At 43.2% G+C, this 25,622-nt stretch overlaps 1 protein-coding gene across 6 annotated transcripts in view; it reads left to right on the top strand.

Annotated features, from left to right (window-relative positions):
• Window positions 1–25,622, top strand: part of LPIN2 (lipin 2) — an 86,492-nt gene that overhangs the window by 12,753 nt on the left and 48,117 nt on the right. For all 6 annotated transcript variants that reach the window (XM_074987368.1, XM_074987372.1, XM_074987369.1 and 3 more), the window contains exons 2-4: window positions 12,760–12,960; window positions 16,995–17,090; window positions 21,015–21,310. In XM_074987368.1, the coding sequence (XP_074843469.1) occupies window positions 12,769–12,960; window positions 16,995–17,090; window positions 21,015–21,310 (584 nt within the window). In that variant the 5' untranslated portion in view covers window positions 12,760–12,768. The remainder of the gene's footprint in view (window positions 1–12,759; window positions 12,961–16,994; window positions 17,091–21,014; window positions 21,311–25,622) is intronic.

The following is a 25,622-nucleotide window of genomic DNA, read 5'->3' as shown; positions in this document are numbered from 1 at the left end:
CAGCTGCCAGGTTATGCAGGCTCCCAAGCTCCCCTCTCAGCTGCCAGCCTGGCTTTTCTACTGGCCACGGCTTGCCCCCAGCCTTCAGGATTCTGATCAAGGAAAATCAGTGATCTGGCAAGGGCCAGTGTCCCAGACCAGAGGGTCTTTGATTAGAGAGGCTCAGCCTGTAAAATGCTATATATGTTTAAAGGCAAGCAAATGCTATCGACAGAATGCATTAATTATTGTTGGATTGTTTTTCTTATTTCAAGCCTCCCCATATCTTTTTCATGGCTAAACCTAGTACTTAACCAGTTAACTCCTGAAGTGGGATTTTACACCTCTAGTCTGTGCTTTCTATGCTTTGGTTATCCCAGGAAGAAACTAAACTTCGTTTGCTACAGAGAGACCATGCAATAGTTATATGGCTCTTGAGAATAGGACAGTTCCTCTTGGAGAGGGATCATCAGTGAGGCTGATGGGTCCATGAAAGTTGCAATACTGGGAAAGTGTTCTACTTCAGATTTCATCACTTTTTTTTTTTTCTTTTCCAACAAAAGGAAAAAGCTAAAACCTCTTAAGGCTTTTGCCTACGCAGGTGTTAAGATGTAAATTTAGGAAGATACTGGTACAACTTTTTTTCCTCTCATCCACTTGTGTGTGGGCACTTGATTTTAAAATATCAAACTTTTTGTTTTAGCTTAAGTCACTTGGGAAGGGGTTGAAACTAAACCAAAATTGCAAGAATACCTTATATGAAAATGAGACCATTCACAGGGAAGGTCAAATTACTAAAACGAAGCTTTTCAAGTTGGTCCATGTAACAGCGTGCAGCCAGTCCCTTTTTGGCCCTGCCTCTGCTCTGTTCCAGATACTACTGAAAAAGCTGGCTTAGCAGGCACCAGTACAGTTCATTTTAACAGTGCAAGCCCATCACCTCTTACCACATATTGCTATAGCCTTAGAAACTACTCTTTCTTGCAGATAAAGGGAGAACTACCTCTCTCATTTCACTTGGGCTTCTCCATCCTCCTTGCTGCCTTCTTCAGGATGACATGTTCTGCCTCTGCCGGTCAGGCTCATATTCTTTTATTCAGCTCCAATTCACTGCCCTGAATTGACACTGGAGTGACTGCGGGCTAGCTCAGCAGTTCCTTCTCAGCACCCTGTCACAGTCATAATTGTGTGTTCCATATTTTGTGGGTTCATGACTTGATATCCTGGCAGTCTGACTTGCAGAAAAGCTGAGCACCAAGAGCTGAAACTGAAGTTAATGGGAACTTCAGGTCAATGGGAACTTGAACATTTAAAGTTCTTTATGTTGTGCTAAGTATTTTCAAATAACAAGCTCTGTGTCTCAAATTGTGCATCTAAAGCTATTGGATACTTTTGAGCTTAATCTTTCTCTGCTTCCATTCCCTATCTGTAAACTAAGGATAATAGTAATCTCATGAGGATATAGTAACCCCTCGTTTTATACGGCTTCACATTGCGCAATACTGACATTAAAATGAGTTTCGTACGGTGTGAAGCTGCTGGGCTGTCAGCCTGCCTAGCTTCCTGCAGCTGCAGGCAGCCAGGCAGGTTAAGATCCCCTGCCTTCCCAGAGCAGCACTAAGCACTGCTCTGGGAACGTAGGGGGAAGGCTTTTAGCTCACCTAGCTGCCTGCCACTTGCAGGCAGCCAGGCAGACAAAAACCATTCTCTCCCCGCTCCCCCCCCCCACTTACCAGAGCAGTACAGCTAACTTCCCCGCCCCCCACTTTCCAGAGCAGTACGCCTAACTTCCCCCCCGCCCCCACCAGCTAAACTCCTTTCCCCCCATGGCCCTAGCTCACCCCCCCATATACCCCAGCTCATCTCCACCAGCAGGAGGACTCCAGCAGCATAACTGGGGCTTCCCTCCAGCCCCTCCCCCCCATGCTGGGGGCCCCAACCCCATCCAGCCCCAGCTCACCTGCTCCCTCCATGTGACTGTCTCAGCACACAGGTCTCCAGCCTTCCTCCCCCACCTGGCTCAATCCTCCCGTGGCCCCAACTCACCTCCTGCAAGCGGGGCTCCGGCTCCCTGCTGCGGGTGCTCCCAGCCCCAGGGAAGTGGCAGCTGCGGGCATTCCCAGCCCCAGAGCCCTGAGGAAGCAGCAGCTGTGGGCGCCCCCTGTCCCCCTTCCAAGGCCCAATCCAACCCTCAAGCCCACCCTGACCTTTGCAAAATTCAAGGTACGCAAGGGTTGCCTGGAATTCAACCTTGAGGGATTACTTTATTGTGAAAGTAAAGGTTGTATAGTGCTGAGATACCGTAATGGCTGACATAGAAAGGACTCTGAGGAAATTAAATCTGTTGTCTTTACTTCACAATATATGAAGTAAACAAAATGGGGAGAGACACATTGAACAACATGGATAGTACAAAATATTAGCTGCTCATTAAATGCATTTGCATGTGCACTGAATTAGGAAGTAGTTGTATGAAAAATATTATGTGGTTATGTAATTAAACTATTCACAATGCGTATGCACAAAGTGTCTAAATCAAGGTTGTGCAAGTAATCTTAATTCTGGCATTTCCTAACTGTTGCGTGCTTGACTCTGCAACCTTGGAATCTTTGTTTTTAAGAAATAGGCTAACAATTTTTCTGAAGGGAATTACGTTTTGTTTAAATTACTAACATTCAGTGAAATCCCTTCAGAGGGTAGATTAGAGTGTAGTTCTTATATAAAGCTTCCCCTACAACACACAGTTGGAGATATGAATGCCTTCTGGTAAGTGCAACTGAAGTGAGGTATAGAACTGTTGTGTCTAAAGCCGCTATCCAGACTCAAAGAATTTGCTAAAGTACTGAGTGACAACTTTGAGTGCTGAATTTCTTTAAATAATGGGCAAAATAGAAAATTGTGTAAAGAGAGGTAGAGTAACAACCAGCAAGTTTCATCAAAGATGTTGAAGCCAAATAACCACTGTAAATTAGCTTAATATCTCTTGGTGGTGAAAGATGACCAATATAGTAAAACCCCAACTTAAGTGCAGGTTGCATTCCTTGTCAACTGTGTGTAAGTCAAATTTCACTCAAGTTGAGGTCCACATGTGGAGGAGGGAGGCGCAAAGAGTTAGCCCAGGGAGCCATGGGCCGGAGCTGCAAGTGGTGAGGGGGCTTGCCAGCCACAGCGAAGATGGTGGTGTCTCCGTGCACCTGCTTGCTGGTGCAGTGATGCTGCTGGTGGTGCTCATCCTGCTGCCTGGTTCCCAGTTCACTGCAGCTTGGGGGAGCCAGGAAACTGACCTGCATTGCTGTGCCTGGCTCCCTGCTGCTCTTGGCTCCTGTAAGCAGCAGGGAGCCCAGAGCCAGGCACAGAAGCACTGGTCAGTTTCCTGGCTCCCCCAGGCTGGGGGACCCAAGAACCAGGCAGCAGGGTGAAAGCCACAAGCAGCACCAACACACCAGCTGGTAAGTGCACGGTGTCACCACCATCTTCATTGTGGCTGCTGAGCCCCTGAAACTTTCAGATGGGCAGCATCAAGCAGAAGAAGGGTTAGGTGCAGCATTGGGCTGGTGGGAGGGGCAGCCAGGGTGTGCTGCAGGGTTGTAGCAGGGCCCAGCAGGAGGGTGTAGCAGCTGGGCAGTAATTGTTGATTTCAACTTGAGTTATTCCAAGAAACGCACAAGCTGAAATCATGTAAGTTGGGGGGTCTGCTGTATAAAGAGAGACAAACAAGGAGGTAAAAGCCCAGGAAAAACAAGAGGTTTTACTGTCATAGGGGTGGGTGCCACAAAGATGCATTATCTTGTTTTTATATATATACAGGTTACACCTCTCTCTGGTCCATCATGATCAGGATATATCCAGTCCTGAGTAAGAGAAGTTGCTGGTTGTAGGAAGGTTCTCTGCCATGTGCCCCCAAGCTACCAATCCCTGCCACTGGACTGCTCCCCTACATGTTGCTGGGCCAGGGCCCCAGCCTACCGCCCATTCTGTCACCACCCACACCCCCAAGGGCTACCAGGGGAAGTGCCTCCAGCCCACATTGGAGATGCAGCTCCAACCCTGTGCAGCTGACCCCAGCCCTGTAGGGCTGCCATAGGAAGCTGGCTCTGGTCCCAGCCCTGGGGAGCTGCTGAGGACACAGCTCATGTGCTGCACAACTGTCCTGATCCTGCAGAGCTGTAAGAGGCTGCTGAAGAAAGGTAGCTTTGGGTCTGGGGGATGCCAGTCCTCACAGGGTTGCTGGGGGGAGACAGGCTCCACCATGGTTCACCTCTCTGGGGGGATGTGGGGGCACAGGCTGCAGCCCCACCCACCAAGGGCTACCAGGTGACATGGACTATACCCTCCTGCTTGGCTCTCTGGTCCAGTGACACCCCTGGTCCTGCTGGATGAGGGATGTTGCCAGACCAGAGTGTACCAACTTTAGGAAGTCCAACCTGCAGTAAATATCTTTGAAAATGTGCCCATGTCTTTTCTTGCTTAACTAGTTTTGTCTAACAAGGCTCTTGCTAGTAGAATTTAGGTGTCATAAGTATTAGGAAAGTTGTGAGCAATCACAGAAGTAGGCTGTTTGTAGACTAGAGAAGAGTCACATTTGAAACTATGCAGGTAAGATTTAATATATATTAAAAAAAAATTTCTTACCCCTTCTTTTAGCTCTGTGACCTACAGACTTGACAATAAGGAACTTCACTTGTCACTTGCAAGTAGGGCTCCACTACTGCTATCCTTGCTCAACATGCAATATAGGCACCAAATACACAGTAGGGTCTTGACATTCGCAAGTGCCATATTTGCAATTTCAGTTATTTGTGAGTGGCCTCACTTCTCTGGGGCTGGGAGTGCCGGCAGTTGCCATGACTCCCCCCCGGGGCTCCAGGGCCAGAGCACCAGCGGCCGCTGCTTCCCAGGGCTCTGAGCCGTTCCCCACCATTCACAAAAATCAACATTTGCGGAGGTTCTGAACACAGTCTTCAGTGTTAATGTGTGTGTTCTTTTGATCTATATGTACCTGCATAGAGTTGTATATTTTAATGCTCATGCCACTTTCTGCTTGATGCACTTTCTGGGCTTCACATAATTGTGTTTATTGATGATCTTCTTATGGACTTGGGTAAGTGGGTCTTGAGGAGGATAAATTTGTGTTTGGCTTTCCTCAATCAATGTTGGGAATCATTCACTGTATTTTTATAGTATGACAAAAGGAAACAAACTTAATTCACTGTTTTTTGTAGCAAAAATTTACTTGGAATAAACATATGTGAATATGTTTTTATATGTAGTCTGATAATTTGTATTTCCCTAACAAAATTCTAATGAAAAAGATAATTTTCCTTATTCATGATGTAAAAAAGATATATTCTCTTATTTTCCTATAAGAAAATAAAGCTTTCATGTTTAATATTCGATGTCCTTTCTGTGAAAACAGTACATTCATGTGTAATGGTACTAGATGGCCCTGTTGCAGCTCTGCTTGTAAGCAGAAGTTGGGCTGGAAGAAAGTACTAGAAACCAGTTGTAATACACATCCAAAGTGTATGGGCCAGGCCCCATGCTGGCTGGGGGAGAAGCTCGAATGGGGCTGGGTTGGGCCCTGTGCTGGTTGGGGAAGGGGCTGGGACTGGTATTGTGTGTGTGTGTGTGTGTGTGTGTGTGTGTGTGTGTGGGGTGTCTCCATTGGGGGGCTGGGCTGGGCTGGGTCTCATGCTGATGAGGAGGAGGAGGAGGGGCTTGGACTGGCACAGAGGGGGAGGGTGCTCCATCAGGGAGTTGGGCCAGGCCCAACACTGGGTGGTGGAGGGGCCAGCATAGTGTGCATAAGTGGCTGTTGTCTGGGGGTGTGTGGGCCCGGCCCTGCAGCAGCCGGGGCTGGCACAGTGTCGTGAGGATAGATGGGGGGGGAAAGGTAGAACCTTGCCTGGACAGACAGATGGACTGACACAGCAAAAATAACATATGTGATTGGGCCTCTTATATTTAACATAGTTTAGGGCCTGAGCGTGTCAGAATCCCACACGGGGCGGGGGGTTGAGGGGAGATGAGTGGATTATAATATGAGGACGAGTGAAGTCTGAGAAGAAGACGTGTCTGCCATTGGTCCAGTTTCATTGTAGGTTTTGTAAGTGAGGGACTATATTCAAAGCTGTAAACCTAGATTTGGCTTCAACTGTGGATTCTAGAGGTTCTCTTGAGAAAAATGTCATGGCCTTTTGGCTTAAATCAATAACTTATTTTCCTTCATCCAAGTTTAATGTATTGAGCTCTTTAGGGGAGGGTAGAATGGCCATGGTAGTTCTCCATGTAGGACTTCTCAGAAACAATTATATATATTCTGAAGTTAAAGTAACGTTGATGGTAGTTAGAACCTCTTTCTTTTCAGTTGCAGTTGATAGAGATTGAAAACTCTTTTTATGAAAGATATGAACCTACATGAAACATTAATATTTTTCTTCATGTGGTCATCATCTAGGCTTCAGGGAGAAAATTGCTTTGTTATACAACGGATTTCTCAGTGATGTCATATAATTTTGACACTACTTAGAAGTGTAGTTCTACTTTACCCACTCAGGAAGAAAAAGTAAATTTTTTTCTTCACCTTTGTTGGAATAGTGATTGAGTCATGATCTTAGGGCTTCTCCAAATGCACAAGTTGTAGTAGCACCACAATACAAGTGTAATTAAAATGGTATTAACATCCTAGAGGGGACATGAGTTGCACTAGCATAAAAATGCTTATTTGTACAGCTTACTTTTATAGTTTATTCCCTACTGCTTATACCAGTAGAAGTTCATCCACACTAGGGATTGTAACAAATTAAAAAAACAAAACAAAAAAAAAAACTTACTACTAGTTAAACATATGTGAGAGGTAGCCATGTTAGTCTGTATCTTCACAAAACAAAAAGCTAAAGAAGCAGTCTTGTAGCACTTTAACATAATTTATGAAGTGATTATGAATTCCGGATCTGAAGAAGTGGGTCTGTCCCATGAACACTCATCACCAAATAAATTATATTGTTAAAGTGCTACAGGACTGCTTTTTTACTTTTTTTTTTCCTAAGTGAAATAGTTAAACTAGTACAGACCCTTTTGTGAGAGACAGGGTGGGGTTGAATAATTGGACTTTTTACCCCTTAAAATTAAATTTTTCATTTCCGCTCCCCTTAATTTAGCTGCTGGTGGAGTACTAGGTTAGTGACATCTGATTGTGTCTTCAGCAAGCTGTGGTCTGTACTGGAGCTCACAACAATGCTACTGGTGGCAGTTAAAATGACAAAAATTGTAAATGTGTAGTGTTTGATAAAACATGAGAATGATTAACTAAATCCCTGTTTGTTACATGGAAGTTTCATCTAATGCCATGTGACTTAGGGCAAATGATTTTGTATTACACTATCAGTGCAAACACATGCTGCTGGAGTATATCCGCGTAACTTCTTATCTCTGATGGTGCAAAGGGGCTGTGACAGTTCAAACAGCTCTTATTGGCGAAGGACTTTCTATGTGACTTTTTCTAAAGAACCATTTCCTTTTTAAACGTACCGTTACGTGAAGAAGTAGACTGAACATCTCTCAGGAAGGAAAGACTGCAGAGGAACAAGTCTTTACTATATTAAAATTATTTGTGGTAAAAGCCTACTTCTATGTTAAGAAAAGTTGGCACAGCATAAAGTTATGTTTTGTAGCTCACTATTTACCTGTACTGTGACAAGTTAGCTTCTCTGGTGAGATATGTATTTCTCAGAAAATGATTTTGAAGATGACCTAAACAACAATGCTGTCACAACCCATGAAGAGGTCTCTTCTGGTATCTTGGTGAGTTCTGTCCCTGAAGTCTTTATTTACTATACCTGTAGTGGATTCATTGTGTTCATAGTAAGGTAGTTAATAATAGATCAGTCTGAGAAACATTTAGTTTCAAGATCTTTTTGATTAGCTGTATTCCAGTAAGCTTTTATTTGAACTTCAGCAGACTTGTTTTGGTTTCACCTTCTCTTCCATACAAGGCTAAAACACAGCTTTAAAATTTTTATTGTTTAGTTTAGAGGGGAGTGTGTGTAACACACACTTTTTTTCTAAGTATACCTTGGTGGATCTAGTTCCTCTGTAAGATATACCTCTAACTTTTTCTATAAGGAACATGGCGTGACCTAGTTTGGAAATGTTTGTATGCCATATTTCAGTTTGCATGTAAAAATAAAAATTAATGAAATATTTAAAAACATTATTATAAATTAGTGACATTTGCAAGCTACCAGTCCCCCACACTATTTATTGTAATTTAATGAAGTATGAGTACGTTAGTGTGTGTTGAGTTGGAATATTAGAATTGTACTTGGTTTGCTGATCTTGTAATTAAATATGTACAAAATGCTGTGTTAAAATGATTGGATACTAATAAACATTATATATGAAGAACAAATCTACTAAAATTTTGGGTACATAACAATTCTATCCAGTCAAACAAATCCTACTGAATAAATACCTGCTTTTAACAAGGGCATAATCATGGGTTAAACACAAGAAAATCAAGAATACATTCTTGATTTTTCTTTTGCCTTTTTTCTTTATGTAGTACATCTAGTTTAACACCCTTGGGACCTGACCAATGCCAAAAGAGAATTTGCTGGACCACGGGAGATCAATATTGTCTAGCATTATTATTAATGCTTCCACTGCTTACTGGGATAGTAGAAAACATTTAGGGATAAATTAGAGGTAAATAACAGCACAGAGCACTGAGACAGGACTGGTAGCTGTAAACAAACTTTATGGACCACGAGAAACTTAGCCACAACCATGATGAGTAGCTGTCTGGCTAACTCAAATCATGCTGGATTATGAATGTTACTGGATGAGAGTGTCAGACTCAAACTTCAGTAGTGGAAAGGAACGTGTTAGCTCAAAGGCACCTTTCACTACATACAGTATGAAATCAGTAGAACAGCTCTCCGTCCATTTCAGAACCTGATTTTTTTTCATAATGATGGTTGATTTATACCCTTTGTAGCTGAACCATCCTGTGAGTAGCTTGTATGGGTGCAATGTGAATTGTATCACTGCTTGAAAATAGTTGTACCTTACAACATGTATTAACCTGTAATATTTTGGATTTCCCAAACAATACAATTTGTCAAACAAAAGGTTGGATTAGTAAACCAGATGGAGACACCAGAACTCTGATCTAGGTTTTAGTATCATCTGCAAATTTGCTGAGCCTATAGTTCGTACCCCCATCCTGGTTATTGATAAAAATGTTGAACAAAACTAGCCTCAGAACTGACCCTTGGAGTATTCTCCTTGATACTGGCCACCAAACAAACATAGAGTTGATTACTAGCCATTGAGCCCTACAGTTTAGCCAGTTGTCTATCCACCTTCGAGAGTCTTTGGTCTATTAAACCAATATTAATCTAATACAACTTTATACATCTGTTATCTTGCCATAAAATTGATATGGATTGAAGAATCAAGCCCAGTTTCAGTTTCATTTTTATAATTCTGAAAGCATATACATTAAGAAACTTTCATATCTAAAAACATTTAGAGATGTTATGTCACATTTGACTAAGGAAAACTCTTTTGTAGTAGTGAGTTAAATCCCCAAAAGCAGGGGTTTAGCAGTGGTTCTCAAACTTCTTGGCCACAGCTCAGACCACTCAACACAAACCTTTCCATGGACTGCCAGTCAACTGTCCATGATGCGCAAATGCATTTGGTTTATCTCTAAGTACCTTAAATAGTAGATTGTTCATGTTAGTCCACAGGGACATAAAAAGAAGATACACAGCTGTAACATGCGGTGGGGAGTGGGGAACCACAAGGCTTAAGTGCAGGGCAGGTTTCTCACTGGGGCAGGGAAGGGAAATCCTGAGCTCACAGCCCACCTGCAAAATGGTTATGGACTATGCTTTGAGAACCACTGGTTTATTACTGACACCTTCTTTGCAATAACAAATTTAGATTAAATTAGTGTGATTTATGCTACTGGTACAGGCTGAACCTCTCTAATGAACACTCTTGTCTGGTTAAACTCCTTAGTCTAGCAGGATTTTAGTTAGCCAGATGACCACTTACCATGGGTGCAACCAAGTTTCCCGTAGTCCCATAAAGTTTGTTTACAGTCATGGCTGTCAGTATTCTATGCTGTTATTTAGCTGCAATATAACCTCTAAATATCTTTTAAGAGTAAACAGTGGAAATGTTGGTAATGTGCTAGAAAATATTGACCTCCTGTCATCTGGCAAATTCTCTGGTCTGTCAGTGATCAGGTCATAAGGGTGCCAGACGAGAGGTTTAGCCTGCAGCATGACTTTTTCTGAAAGCTTTGTGCTGGCATGATTAACATAACAAAGATGATTTGACAGACAAGTGAAGTAATCTTATTGGAAAAGAAACTGGGAAAAGATTTTTCCAGACTATAGTCTCTCTCTCTCTTGTTTAAGTTCTCAGAGAAAACCAGTGATCTCATTCCTTGAATCTGCAGCAGATTTCATATAGATTTTAATGAAAATAGAATAAAATATTGGACCAGGAAAATTTGTATTGTAATCAGTCTTGTGTGATAGACTAGAGTTAAAGAAACGGTGAAATACTGAAGCTGTGTGTTCTCTGGTAGCAACAAGTTCAAGGTACAGATCTCATTGCATACACAACTGGTCACTGTTGTGCTTGATTGCAGTGGCTGTTTCGTTCTGGTGTGAGGTAAACGTGTGTCAGAATTATGTAGTCATCTTAATACATTTGTAATTAATATACATTTTTTTAGTATACACTGTATAACCACTTTTGCAACCTTCATGCCCCATGAAAACATCTTCACATTACTGCTTAAAAGGGTGGGGGTATGGGTTTTGTGTCCTTGGGGGCTCAGTATATTTTCTGTTCTTAATCTGCAATAATTTTACCTCCTGTCGTTCAAAGTAATGCCAGGATGCTTTCTAGTATTAATTTATAAATTTGCAATTAATTTGACTGCTACGCAACAATTTTAAGCACATTTTGTACATTAGCTACTTTTTTTTAGTTTCACTTTTCTTTTTTTTCTTTCCTGTGATAGGTATAGTGAATCTCTTTCTTGCTTTTTGGTATGTCGTCCGATATTTTTCTTTTCTTCTCCCCTTTAATTCTTTCTTTTAAGACTTCACCCACTCCACCGTTTATCATTTTCAGTTATACTGGTGCCAGTGGGATTCTGAATGATAGCAGTGAAAACAGAGTAAGTCTGTTTATATTCAGCTGAAACTTTGTGAAAGCTGTGGAAAGTAGTTCAGTAGCTGCAGTTCTCTGCCGGTTTAGGAAGGTAATAGTGAATCAGTTTACACCCTTTGTGCATAGAAGGCTATCTTCATAAACTGTAGGGGTAGGAATCTATATTTTAAATAAAGGCTTGGGTTTTGTAGAGGTCTAGAGCAGTCACCAGAAGATTTTGCCTGCTGGTCCCTGGTGAATAGGATTTTCAAGCTTCTGTGTTGGTAGCTCTGATCTTCATTGATTTTTGATTCAGAGATTTCTCTCTCCAAAAAGCAATTTTTAAGTGTCAGACCTGTGTTTTCACTTACAGGTACCTTGCTTGGTCTTCTAATATAACATTTTTCTACTCAAGGTGTATTGATGTATATGTGTAAACATCTTTACAATGATGCTGCTCATCCTGTTGTTTTAGGCAGCAATCTTTCTTATTGTGTTTCTTGGCTGGTGCTGCAAATGAGGGATTGCAGTCCGGAATGGTTTTGACAAGTTGAATATTAGATATTAGGAGAAGTCATCACGTATGTGTTGTGACATTACTAGCAAATACATAACATAACATTATCATGCAGCTCCTGCTTCAGGAGGAAATTATTTTTGTGCAGGAGGATGCCCAGACTTCTTATCTCTCTGTCTTGGTTTTGTTTCACTTTCACATCACGTTGCTTTCAAGTAAATCATTGAATTTAAGTACAGTAAACTCTTTTTTTACTGGCATTCAAGCAACCAGACTTCTCTATTAACTGGCTTTGTCACGTGGTCGGAGTCTCCTCTGCTTTCCCCACAGCGGCTCCCTGCGCAGCACAGCCATCCGTGAACCACCCACAGCATCTCCCCATGCGGCATGGCCATGCTCAAGCTGCCCAGAGTAGCTCCCCATGCCATATCCCACCCAGAGCATTTGGAACCTCTCATGTCCGACATATTGGAATATTAGGCAGTCCCGAGGCTGCCGGATATCAAAATCTAACTTTCACAGTCTTATTTATTTTACTTTTTGCTGATTTAAATTAGTGTGGTGGAAATGAAGGAAGAGCCAAACATAGGAGAGGTATAAGAAGCCTCTCCATACAGTTCTGCCAATATGTTGTGGTGCTGACCCTGCAACATTGTTGTCTTCAGTAAAGGTTATCTGAACAATTGCTTTCAAGCAACATTAATATTATTATTACAGTCTTCAGAGAGTGAAACAACCACACTGGGTTCCATTGGGAAGCTAAGTGGGACTTGAATTTAGGCCTGCAAAATGAAAGCAATATAAATCAGAAGTCTGAATGTCTTTAAAGTACTTTTAAAATAGTTTTAAAGTAGTTGTTTGTAGATTAGCTTAAATTCTTTAAGGTAGGCTCATTTTGATATGTGTGAAAATGCAGTTTTTCTACTTTTGGGGAGGAGTTCAAAGCTTGATAAGTGTTCGCAAAAAGAATTGTTCCAATCATGTGGGTTTTAGTAAACAGACTATGACAAGTACATGACACTGTTAGGTTGAATTTGGTACAAATATCTGACTTAATTTTTTCCTCTGCCCCCCCGCCACCCCAGTTTCAGACTATGAATTACGTGGGACAGCTTGCAGGACAAGTTCTGGTTACTGTGAAAGAGCTATATAAAGGCATTAACCAGGCCACTCTTTCAGGATGCATCGATGTAATTGTGGTTCGGCAGCAAGATGGTACATATCAGTGTTCTCCTTTCCATGTTCGTTTTGGAAAGCTTGGTGTTTTGCGTTCTAAGGAAAAAGTGGTAAGTATAGCAAATGGTATGGACCATCCCCACCACCACCACACCTGCACATCCTGGATGAGGGCAGCCTCATCCAGGAGCTGCTGCTGGGATTCCATCCTGGGGAACGAGTGGGTTCTGCTGGGCTAGGGAAGTTGGGCAGCACTTGGCTTGTGTGGGGTGGAGGGAGGGGCCCTTTAAAGTAATGGCTAGCTGCAGCCCCTCAACGGCTTGTCAACCCTGGGACCCTGTCTGTGGCGTTTCCTGCTCCCCTTTTTCAAAAGAGTGCCTGGTGCTGTGTGGACCCTCCCTTTTGAAAGACTGCAGCAGCCCATCGATCTGCTTTTAATGTGTGGTCACTCCCTTTTGAAAGCTACACTTTTGAATGCCATCTTTTGATTTTTTTCACCATTTTGATGGGATGCTTGCATGTGGACACAGCTTCTATGGATAGAAATTGCATACTCTAATAAGAATATAGCAGTAGAGATTTCAATTACCTCCTATAGACTGGGTACATGTCACTTCAGGACAAGAAGTGGAGGTGAAATTTGATTCCTTAAATGACTGCTTCTTGGAGCAGCTAGTACAGGAATCCACGAGGGGAGAGGGAATTCTTGATTTAGTTCTGGGTGAAGTGTAGGAGCTGGTCCAAGAGGTAACTGTAACAGGACCACTTGGAAATAGTGACCATAATATAACAACATTTTAACATTCCTGTGGTGGGAAGAACATCTCAGCAGTCCAACACTGTGGCATTTAATTTCAGAAAGAGGAACTATGCAAAAATGAGAAGCTTAGTTAAATGGAAATTAAAAGGTATGGTGACTGAATTAAAATTCCTGCAAGCTGCATGGAAACTTTTCAAAGACACCACAATAGAGACCCAGTTTAAATGTATACTCCAAATTAAAAAAAACATAATAAAAGACCCAACAAAGAGCCCCTGTGGCTTAACAATCATGTAAAAGAAGCGGTGAGAGATGGAAAAAGGCGTCTTTTAAAAAGTGGAAGTCAGATTCTAGTGAGGAAAATAGAAAGGAGCATAAACACTGCCCAAGACCTGAGGTGTCATTATTGGAGGTTTTGGAACAGATTAATATACTTAATAGTAACAAGTCAACAGGACCAGATGACATTCACCCAAGAGTTCTGAAAGAACTAAGATGTAAAATTGCAGAACTGTTACCTATCTTTTAAATCAGCTTCTGTACTCAGTGACTGGAAGAGAGCTAATGCCACAACAATATTTTAAAAAAAAGCTCTAGAGGTGATCCTGGCGGTTACAGACCAGTAAGTCTAATGTCGGTACTGGACAAATTAGTTGAAACTATAGTCAAGAATAAAATTGTCAGTTACGTAGAAGAATGTAACTTGTTGAGCAAAAGTCAGCATGGTTTCTGTAAAGGGAGATCATGTCTTACTAATCTATTAGAGTTCTTTGAAGGGATCAACAAACATGTGGATAAGGTGGATCCAGTACAATAGGGGCTCAACAATCGTGAGGATTCTGTGTTCAGAACTCTCATGAATGTTGATTTTTGCAAATACTGGGGAGGGGGAGGCAGAGCCCTGGCGAAGCAGTGGCCGCTGGTGCTCCCCCCACCCCTGGGAAGTGGCGGCCTTAAGCAGCTGCTCGCGGACAATTGAATTTGCGAACATCAAGTTTGCGAAGATGGGGACCTTTAGGTATAGCATACTTTGATTTCCAGAAAGCCTTTGACAAGGTACCTCACCAAAGGCTGTTATGAAAATTAAGTTGTTATGGGATAAGAGGAAAGATCCTTTAATGGACTGAGACCTGGTGAAAAGGCAGGAAACAGAGGGTAGGAATAATGGAAAATTTTCAGAAAGGAGAGTGGTAACTAGTGGCGGTCCCCAACGGTCAGTCCTAGGACCAATCCAGTTCAGCTTATTCATAAATGATCTGGAGAAAGGGTTAAACTGTGAGGCAGTAGTTTGTGGATGACACTAAACTACTCAAGATAGTTAAGACCAAAGCAGACTCTGAAGAATTTCAAAAGGATGTCACAAAACTGAGGGATTGGGAAACAAAATGGCAAATGACATTTAATGTGGATAAATGTAAAGCAATGCACATGCGGGGGGCGGGGGGGAACCCAGCTATATGTACATTATGATGGGGACTAATTTAGCTAGTACTCATCAGGAAAGAGATCTTGGCGTCATTGTGGATAGTTCTCTGAAAACATCCACACAGTGTGCAGTGGCAGTCAAAAAGGCAAAACGGATGTTAGGAATAATTTTTTAAAAAAGGGGGTGAGGAGGGATAGAGAATAAGACTGAGCATATCTTATTGCCCATATATAAAACCACTGTATGCCTACATCTCGAATTCTGTACGGATGTGGTCTCCTCACCTCATACAAGATATATTGGCATTAGAAAAGGTTCAAAAAGGCAACTAAAATAATTAGGGATATGGAATGGATCCCATATGAAAGAGGTTAGAGACTAGGACTTTTCAGCTTAGAAAAGAGAAGACAAAAGGGGAATACAAAAGAGGTACACAAAATTGAGTGGTGCGGAGAAAGTGAACAAGGGGAAATTATTTACTTGTTTCCATAACATTAGGGCTACGTCTATACTAGCCCAAAACTTCGAAAAGGCCATGCAAATGGCCATTTCGAAGTTTTACTAATGAAGTGCTGAAATACATATTCAGCACCTCATTAGGATGCCGGCAGCCGCGGCACTTCAAAATTGATGTGGCTTGCTGCCGCATGGCTCATCCAGCAGATAGGCATAAGGGGATTTCGAAGTTGCTGGGGCCTTTCAAAAGGACCCCCATCTGGACAAGCCGCTTCAGTTTCGAAGTGCTGTGGCTGCCGGCATTCTAATGAGGCGTTGAATATGTATTTCAGTGCTTCAGTAGTAAACTTTGGAATGGCCATTTTCATGGCCATTTTGAAATTTGGGCTAGTGTAGACGTAGCCCAGAACTAGAGGACGCCAAATGAAATTAATGAGCAGCAGGTTGAAAACGTATAAAAGGAAGTTCTTCACACAGCACACAGTCAACCTGTGGAACTCCTTGCCAGATTAGGCTGTGAAGGCTAGGACTAAAACATGGTTTAAAAAAGAGGTAGATAAATTCATGGAGGTTAGGTCCATTAATGACTATTAGCCAGGCTAGGTAAGGAATGGTGTCCCTAGCCTCTGTTTGTCAGAAGCTGGAGATGGATGACGGGAGAGAGTGTTTGACTGGTACCTTTTTGGCCCACTCCTTCTGGGGCACCTGGTATTGGCCACTAGCAGCAGACAGGATACTGGCCTGGATGGACCTTTGGTCTGATCCAGTATGGCCATTCTTCTGCTTTCTGCTCTGTTGAACGAGTCAGGAGCCGGAGCTTCTCTGTGGGCTGCCCTGGACGCAGCAGACTTGGCTTCTGTGGTGGTCGCACACAGATGCTCTTGGGGCCAGTCCTCAGGTCATATACTCTTAACTGGAGCCCAAGGAGCAAAATTTTAAATAAGATATTTTAAGCATGTTGCTGGCTAAGCATATGGCTATTCTCAGTAACCTCAGTCTGTTTCATAAAAAGCTCTAATTCTTTTTGTGGGGCAGGAGACCAAAAATAGGGAGGTAGGACAACAATCTTGGGAGAAACCTGGAGTTGGTATAGTGATCACAGAGGGCTATGTCTATACTTGCCCCTTTCTTTTGGCAGGGACATGGTAATGAGGGAGTTCGGAAGATGCTATTTGGTTTTAGGAAGAAAAGGCTTTCGAAGTCCGGAGGTCCTTTTGAAAGGCCCCATCTACGTGGGTGGTGTGCATTCCAAAAGCCGCACTTTGGAATCATGCATGGCTGCCATTATGCTTATGAGGCACTGAAAATTCATGTCAGCACCTCATTAGCAACTTCTAAACTCCGTCATTACCATCCCCCTTCCAAAAGGAAGGGGTTAGTGTAGACCTAGCTGGAGTGAAATGGAAGCATTAATATAAAAAGCAATACTCAAGGAATCAGTCTTAAGCTAATACCTTTTTTTTAATAGAACATCTTATATATTAAGTTCTTTGCTCCCACAGATCGATATAGAAATTAATGGAGAGGCAGTGGATCTTCATATGAAGCTAGGTGACAATGGAGAAGCTTTCTTTGTACAGGAAACTGAAGAAGAATATGTAAGTGTTGTGTTATGGGGTATATGAAGAGTACTTTGAGTATATTGTTTAGTTAATTGTATCCTGTTACTGGTGTTGTGTTTCATATTCTCAGTGTTTAAAATGCAGCATTTTTGTGACTGATCTGTTGTTTTTGTTGCTGATTCATAATTAGCAGCATTTGTTTACAATAGTTCAATAAAATACCACGTCTTAGTTACTGGTGGCAGGGAAATAATAAATGCTTCTCAGCACATCTTGTTTTTCAGGTTTGTTGCACTTTTCACCCTTTTTGTTTAGCCCAGTAGTCTATTATATTAACTTTAGGGTGACTTGTTTACTGTACAGACTGGGCAGTGAATATTAACTACTCAATACAAGTATTCCAAGTTACTTATGTTACTAACCTCAGTATCAGTGTGGTTTGAAGGATTCAGTTTCTTTTCTCCTTTTTTTTTTTTTTTTTGTTGGCTTCCAAGACTAGGCAGTCATTGTAGTGACTTAATATCTCTTTCTCCTCTCCCCCACCCCACCCCACCCCAATCCCTCTTGAGATTGTAGGCTTTTCCAAATCTTGATGCACACAAAGCTGTTGCCTTAAAGAACATTTAAAGTTTATTTAGGAGGAACGGAGGAAGTCTGGCTTAGCTAATACAGAATAGCTACTGATTATAAAGTGATTTAATCTAATCAACAAAAAGGCACTCAGTGCAGAACAGGACTCCATGCAAAATAGCTATTCCGCTTTAAATTTATACCCTACCTGCACTTTGCACTAACTTCCCTTCTATAGACAAGGTCTTATTTTCTTCGGTATTTCATATTCATAGCAAAATGTATTATTTGTGTTATGTCAAAGCGGGTTTAAGTTGATATTTTGTGAGTCATAAATCTTCTGGCATCTTGGTCAGGGTCTTTGATGGGTCAAAGGCATTGGTATTTTTAGATGAAAGAGGAAGAATATCAAACACTTTTTTGGCCCTTAACATTATCAATGACTATGCAAAGTCACAAAACTTGTGAATCTTTAAAAATGAACTAGGTGCTTAGTGGTCCTGTGAAGAATAGCAGTTCATGCTTTTGATGAAATAAAAGCCATATTCTAGAAGCAAAGTGGCTGTACATCGTTCACAGTGACAGGAGAAAACCAGTATCATCATTATTAGTACCCAAAATAATAACCTGTGGAGAAGAACCGTAACATCTAGAAGAGAATGGAGACTTGGATACTGATTTTTAGAAACCAACAGCACAAAATTAAGTACCTCCGAAAGTAGGAAGCCTGCCAAATGATCAGGAGGGTCACTAAATAATCAAAGTCCAGGAGAAGGCCAATTCAGAAAAATGTAAATGAATTCTTTGCCTCAGTCAATGAGGGAGATTCCCATTCCCAAGCTAGTCTTTTTAGGTGACTGTTCCAAACTGAGATATCAAAAAGGAGGTTTTGGAACAAATTAAACAGTAATAAGTCACCAGGACGAGATGATATTTACCCAAGAGTTCTGAAGGAGCTCAAATATGCAATTGCAGAACTATTAACTATGGCATGTAACCTATTGTTCTAAATGAGCTTCTGTACCAGATGATGGAAGGATAGTTAAAGTGGATCCAGAGAAAGTCCTGGGAATTACAGGCTTGCAAGCCTAACTTTAGTTGTAGGCAAATTGGTTAAAACCTATAATAAGGAACAGACTTATTATCTGATACATAAATAAACACATTTTGTTGGAGAAAACTCAACATGCCTTTAGTAGAGAGAAATCATACTTCACCAATCTCTTAGAATTCTTTACGGAAAGGGTAAAATGGAAGCAGAGCTGAGGGGGTTGATTAGTTCCTGGCTAGAGCAGAAGTCTGCCTATGATCCTGTGTTCTGATTGTGCCTAGCCTCTCGTTGCCAGAAGCTGGGAGTGGTCTCTCCATTCCCTCTCGTGCACCTTGTGTTGTTCACTGTCAGAAGGTAAATGGACATTGATCTAGTCTAGTATTGCCATTTTTGTATTCTTAACATAGCATATAATGTGGCTAAGTACAAAATTGAAAGCAGGTCTTTTGCAGACAGAGGCAGAGAGGAAACCAACCAGTGATAGGAACTGATCAGTCAAAAGTTAAACCAATAACCACTTCCTCAATGTCTGGAACGTAAGTTTTAACGCAGCTGTGCACTCAATAGAAACTAAATCCAAGTTATAAAACAATAGTTAATACACTGCTGCCTATCCTAGTTATGTATAACAGTGTTCCAGGTAACTATAGGTGTGTACAGGTGCATAGGAAGGCAACAGGAAAAGAAGTTGCAGAGCAGAGAATGGAGTTGAGGATTCGTGGTTTTGAGTCCCCTGTGTAACTGAAATATTTTATATGTCCTTAGTTTCAGCTGTTCATTCTGTCTCACCAACAGTTTTCTTGTACAATAAGCCAGCCTCTGGACGCTTCAGCCCCTTAATAGGATAGCTCCTTTCCAGATTACTAATTCTTCACGAGCGTATACAGTATATGGCTAAAGTTCAAGGTACCCTGAAGGTTGTGTAGTCTGGTCACAGAACCATTTAGTTATTTGAAAGAAGTATCATAGCAGGAAAGGCTATTGAACCTTTTCCTATTTCATTGTAAAATGCTCATCTTGGAAGTGGATTTGAAGTTGTTTTGGATCTTAATTGAGATTTCTGCTTTTAGAAATAATGTAATGTGACTTGAATGCTTATTTTCTTTTAAATAAGGCATTTGACAACTTTCTTTGTTTTTTCACTCTCCTGCCTTCAATCTCAAAGCAGCGTACTATTATTATTTATAATTTGTCCAGGTGTGCCTGCTTTTGTCAAGGTGCAGTACAGCTATCAACAAAATACTAGATGCATCATTGTAATCTGATGTACTTTGTACAGGTCGAACCTCTGTAGTCTGGCACTGTCTTGTCCAACATCATCTGTAATCCAACAAGATCTTAGTTAGCTTTATGAACCTTATCATGTGTGGCCAAGTTTTTCATGATCCCATAAAGTTTGATCCATCTCCAGTCCTGGCTCTCAGTGTTCTGTGCTGTAAGTTAGCTGTAATTTACCCCAGATGTCAACTGAGAGCCCAGTAAGGAGTGAAATTGTTAATGCTGCTAGACAATATTGACCTCCCATGGTCCAACAGATTCTCTTTCAACATCCTGTAGGTCCCAAGGGCGCTGAACTAGAGAGGTTCAGCCTGTATATCCTCTTCCCAGATGTGGACTAATGCTTTAGTAATATCTAATTTTATTAAAATAGATACTAGAACTGACACAATCAACGTGCTCTTAAGTTAGCGGATCCCAAAAGCATCCTACTAACATGATTTACTGACATGAGAACTTACTGTATGCAGTTTTGTAGCTATGTTGGTGTCTGGATATTATAGAGAAGTGCTGGGTGAGCTGTGTAAACTTGAAAGCTTCTCTCTCTTTCCAGGAGAAGTTGTTCCAATAAAAGATACATTACTTTACCCACCCTGTCTTTCTAATGAACACTTATTAATAATCATGTGACAGTAGTGCCAAAACCATACTGGGCATTTTATAGAAAAATAATGGGGGTGGTCAGTGGCAAGTTTCAGGGTAACTGCAACTGGATTCCCGCTCCTTGGTCTCTTGAGTACACCCACTTCATACTTACCTGGCATATTTTTCGCTATAGCCATTAATTCTCAGGCTTCACGTCCTATCCCAGCCACGCCTTCACCAAGAGTTTACAATCCCTGCCCACAATATATACATTTTGTGTTTAGTACATTGGATCTCAAAGGTACTTAAATTAATTTTAGTATGGCATCCAGCTGTCAGTACTGCTTGGTCATATTTGTCAATCCTCAGAGCTGCTCCTCTCCCTCCCCGCATAACTCCCACGTTTATTTAATATTTTATTCTGTTTGTGTGCATATTAAATGTTTCTGCTTATTTATTCCCCTTGTTTTGATTAGGAAAAAGTTCCTGCATATTTGGCAACCTCCCCAATTCCCACTGAGGGTCAATTCTTTAAAGAGATTGAAGATCACTTGCTGAAGTCAGGTGAAAATGAAAGGGAATGTCAGAGCTCCGATGTTACCTACACCACTGAAATGGAGACTATATTCACCTCAGGGTCTGTAAAGAAGAAAAAGCGGAGAAGAAAGAAATACAAACAAGATAGTAAGAAAGAGGATCAAATCTCCTCTTCTGGAATTGAAGAGATTTTTGAAATAAGCTCTGATGATGAGAGAGGTGTTCAGCATCTGAGGTAGGCTTGTTTAAATACATACCAAATAGTTTCATTTAGTGTCACTAAGTTTGTGTATTAATCTTTCCTCTTACTTAAGGTACCAGCATATTTAAGGAATCAGCATGGGGTCAGTAAATTAGTGTGTGGAAATCCAAGAGTTCTTTCCTTAAAACACAAAGCAATATTTGTAATCTTGACTTCTTTCAGCACTCTTGAGAATCTTTCACAACTGAGTAATTTTGAATCTCAGAGCAAATGCCAAATCTTGTTTTTTAAACTACTGTCTTCCATCAAGATTGTTCATGTTCTTAGCATTCAGTCCTGTGGGACTGTATTGCTGCTCAGGAAGGTAACACACTACAGAGAACACTTACATAATGTAAATGTGCATGGTACTTTATTGAACACTTCAAAAATGGTCCTGACTTGATGACTTACATACATGTAAATATACTGGTTCTAGTGGAGAAAGCAGCCATCTTTCAAGACCCCTTTGAAGAGCATCAGAATTTGGCTTTACAGTGATGCATTTTTAACTAGGAGGCACCTGCTGTTTTTCCATGATAAGCACATCTGGAATAATATAGTTACAGTAAGCAGGTGGTGGTGTGCAAGATACTGCCACAATAATGTATGCCATTCAAATATCTGTTTCTCATCTCTGAATGGTGCCAGGGTACTTGTAGTGTACCTAAACCCCTCCAAAATAAATTCACTAGTTTTAAAAAAGTATCCCCTAGTACATATTAATTAGACTTCCCCAAAATCAGTTTCTATAACTCAGAACAGATTCTCATTTTGAAGTGCTTGCAGATCCTTTTGGATTATTGCTAAATAAAAAGAACTTGCTCCTTCCGATATATTGAAATGGATAAGCTATCACCAGCAGTAAAATTCAGTATAATTAACTTTTACATCGGGAATATAAAAATGACTGGAGCTGTGTACTTGTTTAAAGCCCATAAAAATTAAACATTTTTATTTTTATCCTATCCTTTTATATTATGGATGTAACAAGCTAACAGTAATTCTTCCTCGAGTGTCCCCGTGGGTGCTCCACAATGGGTGTCGGGCTTGCCCCGGCGCCGCAGATCGGATCTTTCCAGCAGTTTTTGCCGGACCGCGCATGCGCCGGCACACGCCACTCCCCTGCGCGCTTCCGGCCACGTGCGTGATCCAGTCCCCGCCAGTTCCTTCTTAACCGCCATCGGCTGCAGACGGAATCCGCTCAGGCTGCAGCCAGAGTCAGCGTATTTAGAGGGTTTTTTTTTTTCCAGAGTTTTAGAGTTCTCTTTCAGAGTTCTTAGTTAAATTGTTTGTTTCTTTATTGCAAAAAAAAAAAAAAAAAAAAAATAATATATATATAAGCAGAAAATCTTAGAAACGAGAGGAGGAGCGGAGGCACCCCCGGGACGTGAAGGCCAGTAGGCTTCCTGCTGTGGCAGGCCGGAGTCCGTGAGAGGGGAACAGGCACAGAGAAGGTGCTAAATACCCTATTAACAGCTCAAAGACTCACCGCAATGTCCTCTTCAGGATTCAAGAAGTGTGAGTCCTGCAGCGAAGCTATGCCGGCCTCTGATGGGCACAGTCAATGTATCAGATGCCTGGGGGAATCACACGTTACCCAGAAATGCTCCTTCTGTGCAAAGCTCACAGCCAGAGCCAGAAAGGACAGAGAAATGCGGCTGACAATGCTGCTGTTTGATAAGGCCCTCCAGCCAGACGTGCCGGAGAGGCCTCAACCGGAGGGACCCACAGGGCTCCATAAAAGGAAGGCGGTGTCCCTCACCCCCTCAGTGCAAAAATGGAGGAAGCTCTCTCCAGCCCGATCCCTGCCGGCGGTCACAGCGAGCGGGACGGGTGTAGCTTATAGCCCCCAGCCGCAGCCACAAGCGAGTGGCAGCGCAGCAGTGCACGTGGCAGAGGCTGAGCCTCCGATTACTAAACAGTCGGCCCGTGCATTCAGAGCGGTGGCCAGGCAAGCGCCGGAACCGGCGGCACCGCCGCAAGCGGCACAGACCCCTGCGGCACCAACGGTGCAAGGCCAATAGGCACGTAGCCTGCAGGCACCGGAGGAGACCACCCGCGTTGCACCGCAGGTGAGCATGCCGAGCGCGGCGCCGACAGCGGGGCCGAGATCCCCGGCACGGGGAGGGGCGGAGCCAGCCCCGCAGGGGAGGGGAAAGGCAGCAGCGAAAACGCGGCACCGCAGCCCTTCTCTGGACAGGGCTGCAGGGCTGCTCTCAACAAGTCCTCCCCTTATGCTGGGTACACCAACCAGGAGACATGGGTCTCCCCCAGCCTACCCAGAGCCTCCTTCCCGTTCCTCCAACCAGCCTCACCATGGCTCGGGCCACCCTCGCCTTTTCTGGGATTTTACTCTCTGGAGTACTACCATAAACCAGTTTCACCGTTGTCTCAATCGTCCAGACGATCTCGCTCCCCCAGACATCGGGGGTATACATCTCAAGAGTGGTCCAGGTCTCCATCCCAGGAACCGTGCCTGTGCTGCCACGGTTGTCCTTATCACGCCGGGCATAGACACCACAGGCATACACCCAGGGGCAGGTCCCCCTCGACCGCCCAGTACCCCCGCGGGCACTCACGGACGGGGACGGAAACACAGCTGTCGCAAGGGGAGCTGATTCTGGAACCCTGGGATTTTCCCTCGCAAGCCTCTAGTGAGAGGGTGTACCACCAGCAGCAGGACCCTGAGAGTTCAAGGGAGGTCTGCCCTCGTGGTTCCTCCTTGTCCTCCCCTGACGAGGCTATGGTCCCCGGGGATGTTGCCCCCCCGGACGACCTCAAACAGTTTCAGGAGCTGTTTAAGAGGGTGGCTTTCACGCAAGGCATCCAAACAGCAGAGGTGCAGGAGAAGCACCACAAGCTCCTCAAAAACCTGAGGCCTCCGGCCTCATCCAAAATCGCTATCCCGCTCGATGAAGCAATCATGGAGTCTGCTACTACCATATGGCAGACCCGGCTTCCGCTCCACCTATAAACAAGAGGGCGGATAAGAGATACTTCGTCCCGGCGAAGGGCATGGAGTTTCTGTTTAGTCACCCACAACCAAATTCTCTGGTGGTAGAATCGTCTCAGCAGAGATTGAAGACTTCCCAGTACAAAGTGGGGGGAACAGACAGAGATGCCAAGAAGCTAGAGCTATTTGGCAGAAAGGTATACTCCTTCTCCACCCTGCTGCTGAGAGTGGCTAATTATGCAGCAGATCTAGCGCACCACAATTTCGACAATTACTCCAGGCTTACTTCTCTCATGGATTCGCTTCCAGAAGATAAGAAGCCGGTGCTGAAGGCCATCATGCAAGAGGGCTATGCAGCCTCAAGGATGGGGATCCAGATCGCCCTGGACGTAGCGGACACGGCGGCAAGCTCAATGGCTACGGCAGTGGTCATGCGCAGGGAATCCTTGCTCCAGACATCGGGTATCCCGAGGGATCTGCAGGCAAAAATTGTCGATCTCTCCCTTTTGACATGCAGAAGTTGTTTGCAGAGTCAACTAATTCGGTCCTTCATTCCAGTAAAGACTCAAGAGCCACACTCAGAACACTGGTTATTTATACCCCTCCATACAGAAAGAAAAAGTATTACCCTCAACAACGGCGATACCTGTACCAACCTCAGCGTGCTCAGTACCAACGGGGCTACGACCAAGGGCGGCATCAACAGCAACAACAGTATAGAACTCCCAGGCGACGTTCCCAACAAGGCCGTGCATCCTCGGGGCAGGCCCAAAGGCAACAAGTTTGACGGACAGGTCGAGGGCTGCACTATTACTACCATCACATAATGTCATCCACAATTAATGTTCCATCATCGCCTCCAACCGTTTCACTCACGATGGCAAAAGATCACCACAGACAAGTGGGTACTGGAGATAATAGCCACGGGTTACGTGATTCCCTTTCAGTTGCTCCCACCGCCAAGACCTCCACCCAGGCCTCATCTCAGGGATGCCTCCCATGAGGCGAAACTCAAGCACGAGGTGGACCACCTGATGCTTATAGGGGCGGTCGAAAGAGTGCCGGAGCGACTTCAAGGGAAAGGGTTTTATTCACAATACTTCCTCACAGAGAAGAAAACAGGAGGCTGGAGGCCCATCTTAGATCTTCGAGGCCTCAACCGGTACTTGCGCAAACAATGCTTCTTCTTCGAGTGTCCCCGTGGGTGCTCCACATTAGGTGTCGGGCTCGCCCGGCGCCGCAGATCGGATCTTCCAAGCAGTTTCTGCCGGACCGCGCATGCGCCGGTGCGCGCCGCTCCCCCGCGCGCTCCCGGCCATGTGCGCGATCCGGTCCCCGCCAGTTCCTCTT

This window comes from Carettochelys insculpta, chromosome 2 (assembly GCF_033958435.1).
Source record: "Carettochelys insculpta isolate YL-2023 chromosome 2, ASM3395843v1, whole genome shotgun sequence".
NCBI classification, from domain to species: domain Eukaryota; kingdom Metazoa; phylum Chordata; order Testudines; family Carettochelyidae; genus Carettochelys; species Carettochelys insculpta.
The sequence above is the reverse complement of the archived record's forward strand: the minus strand, read 5'-3'. Positions and strand labels throughout refer to the sequence as shown.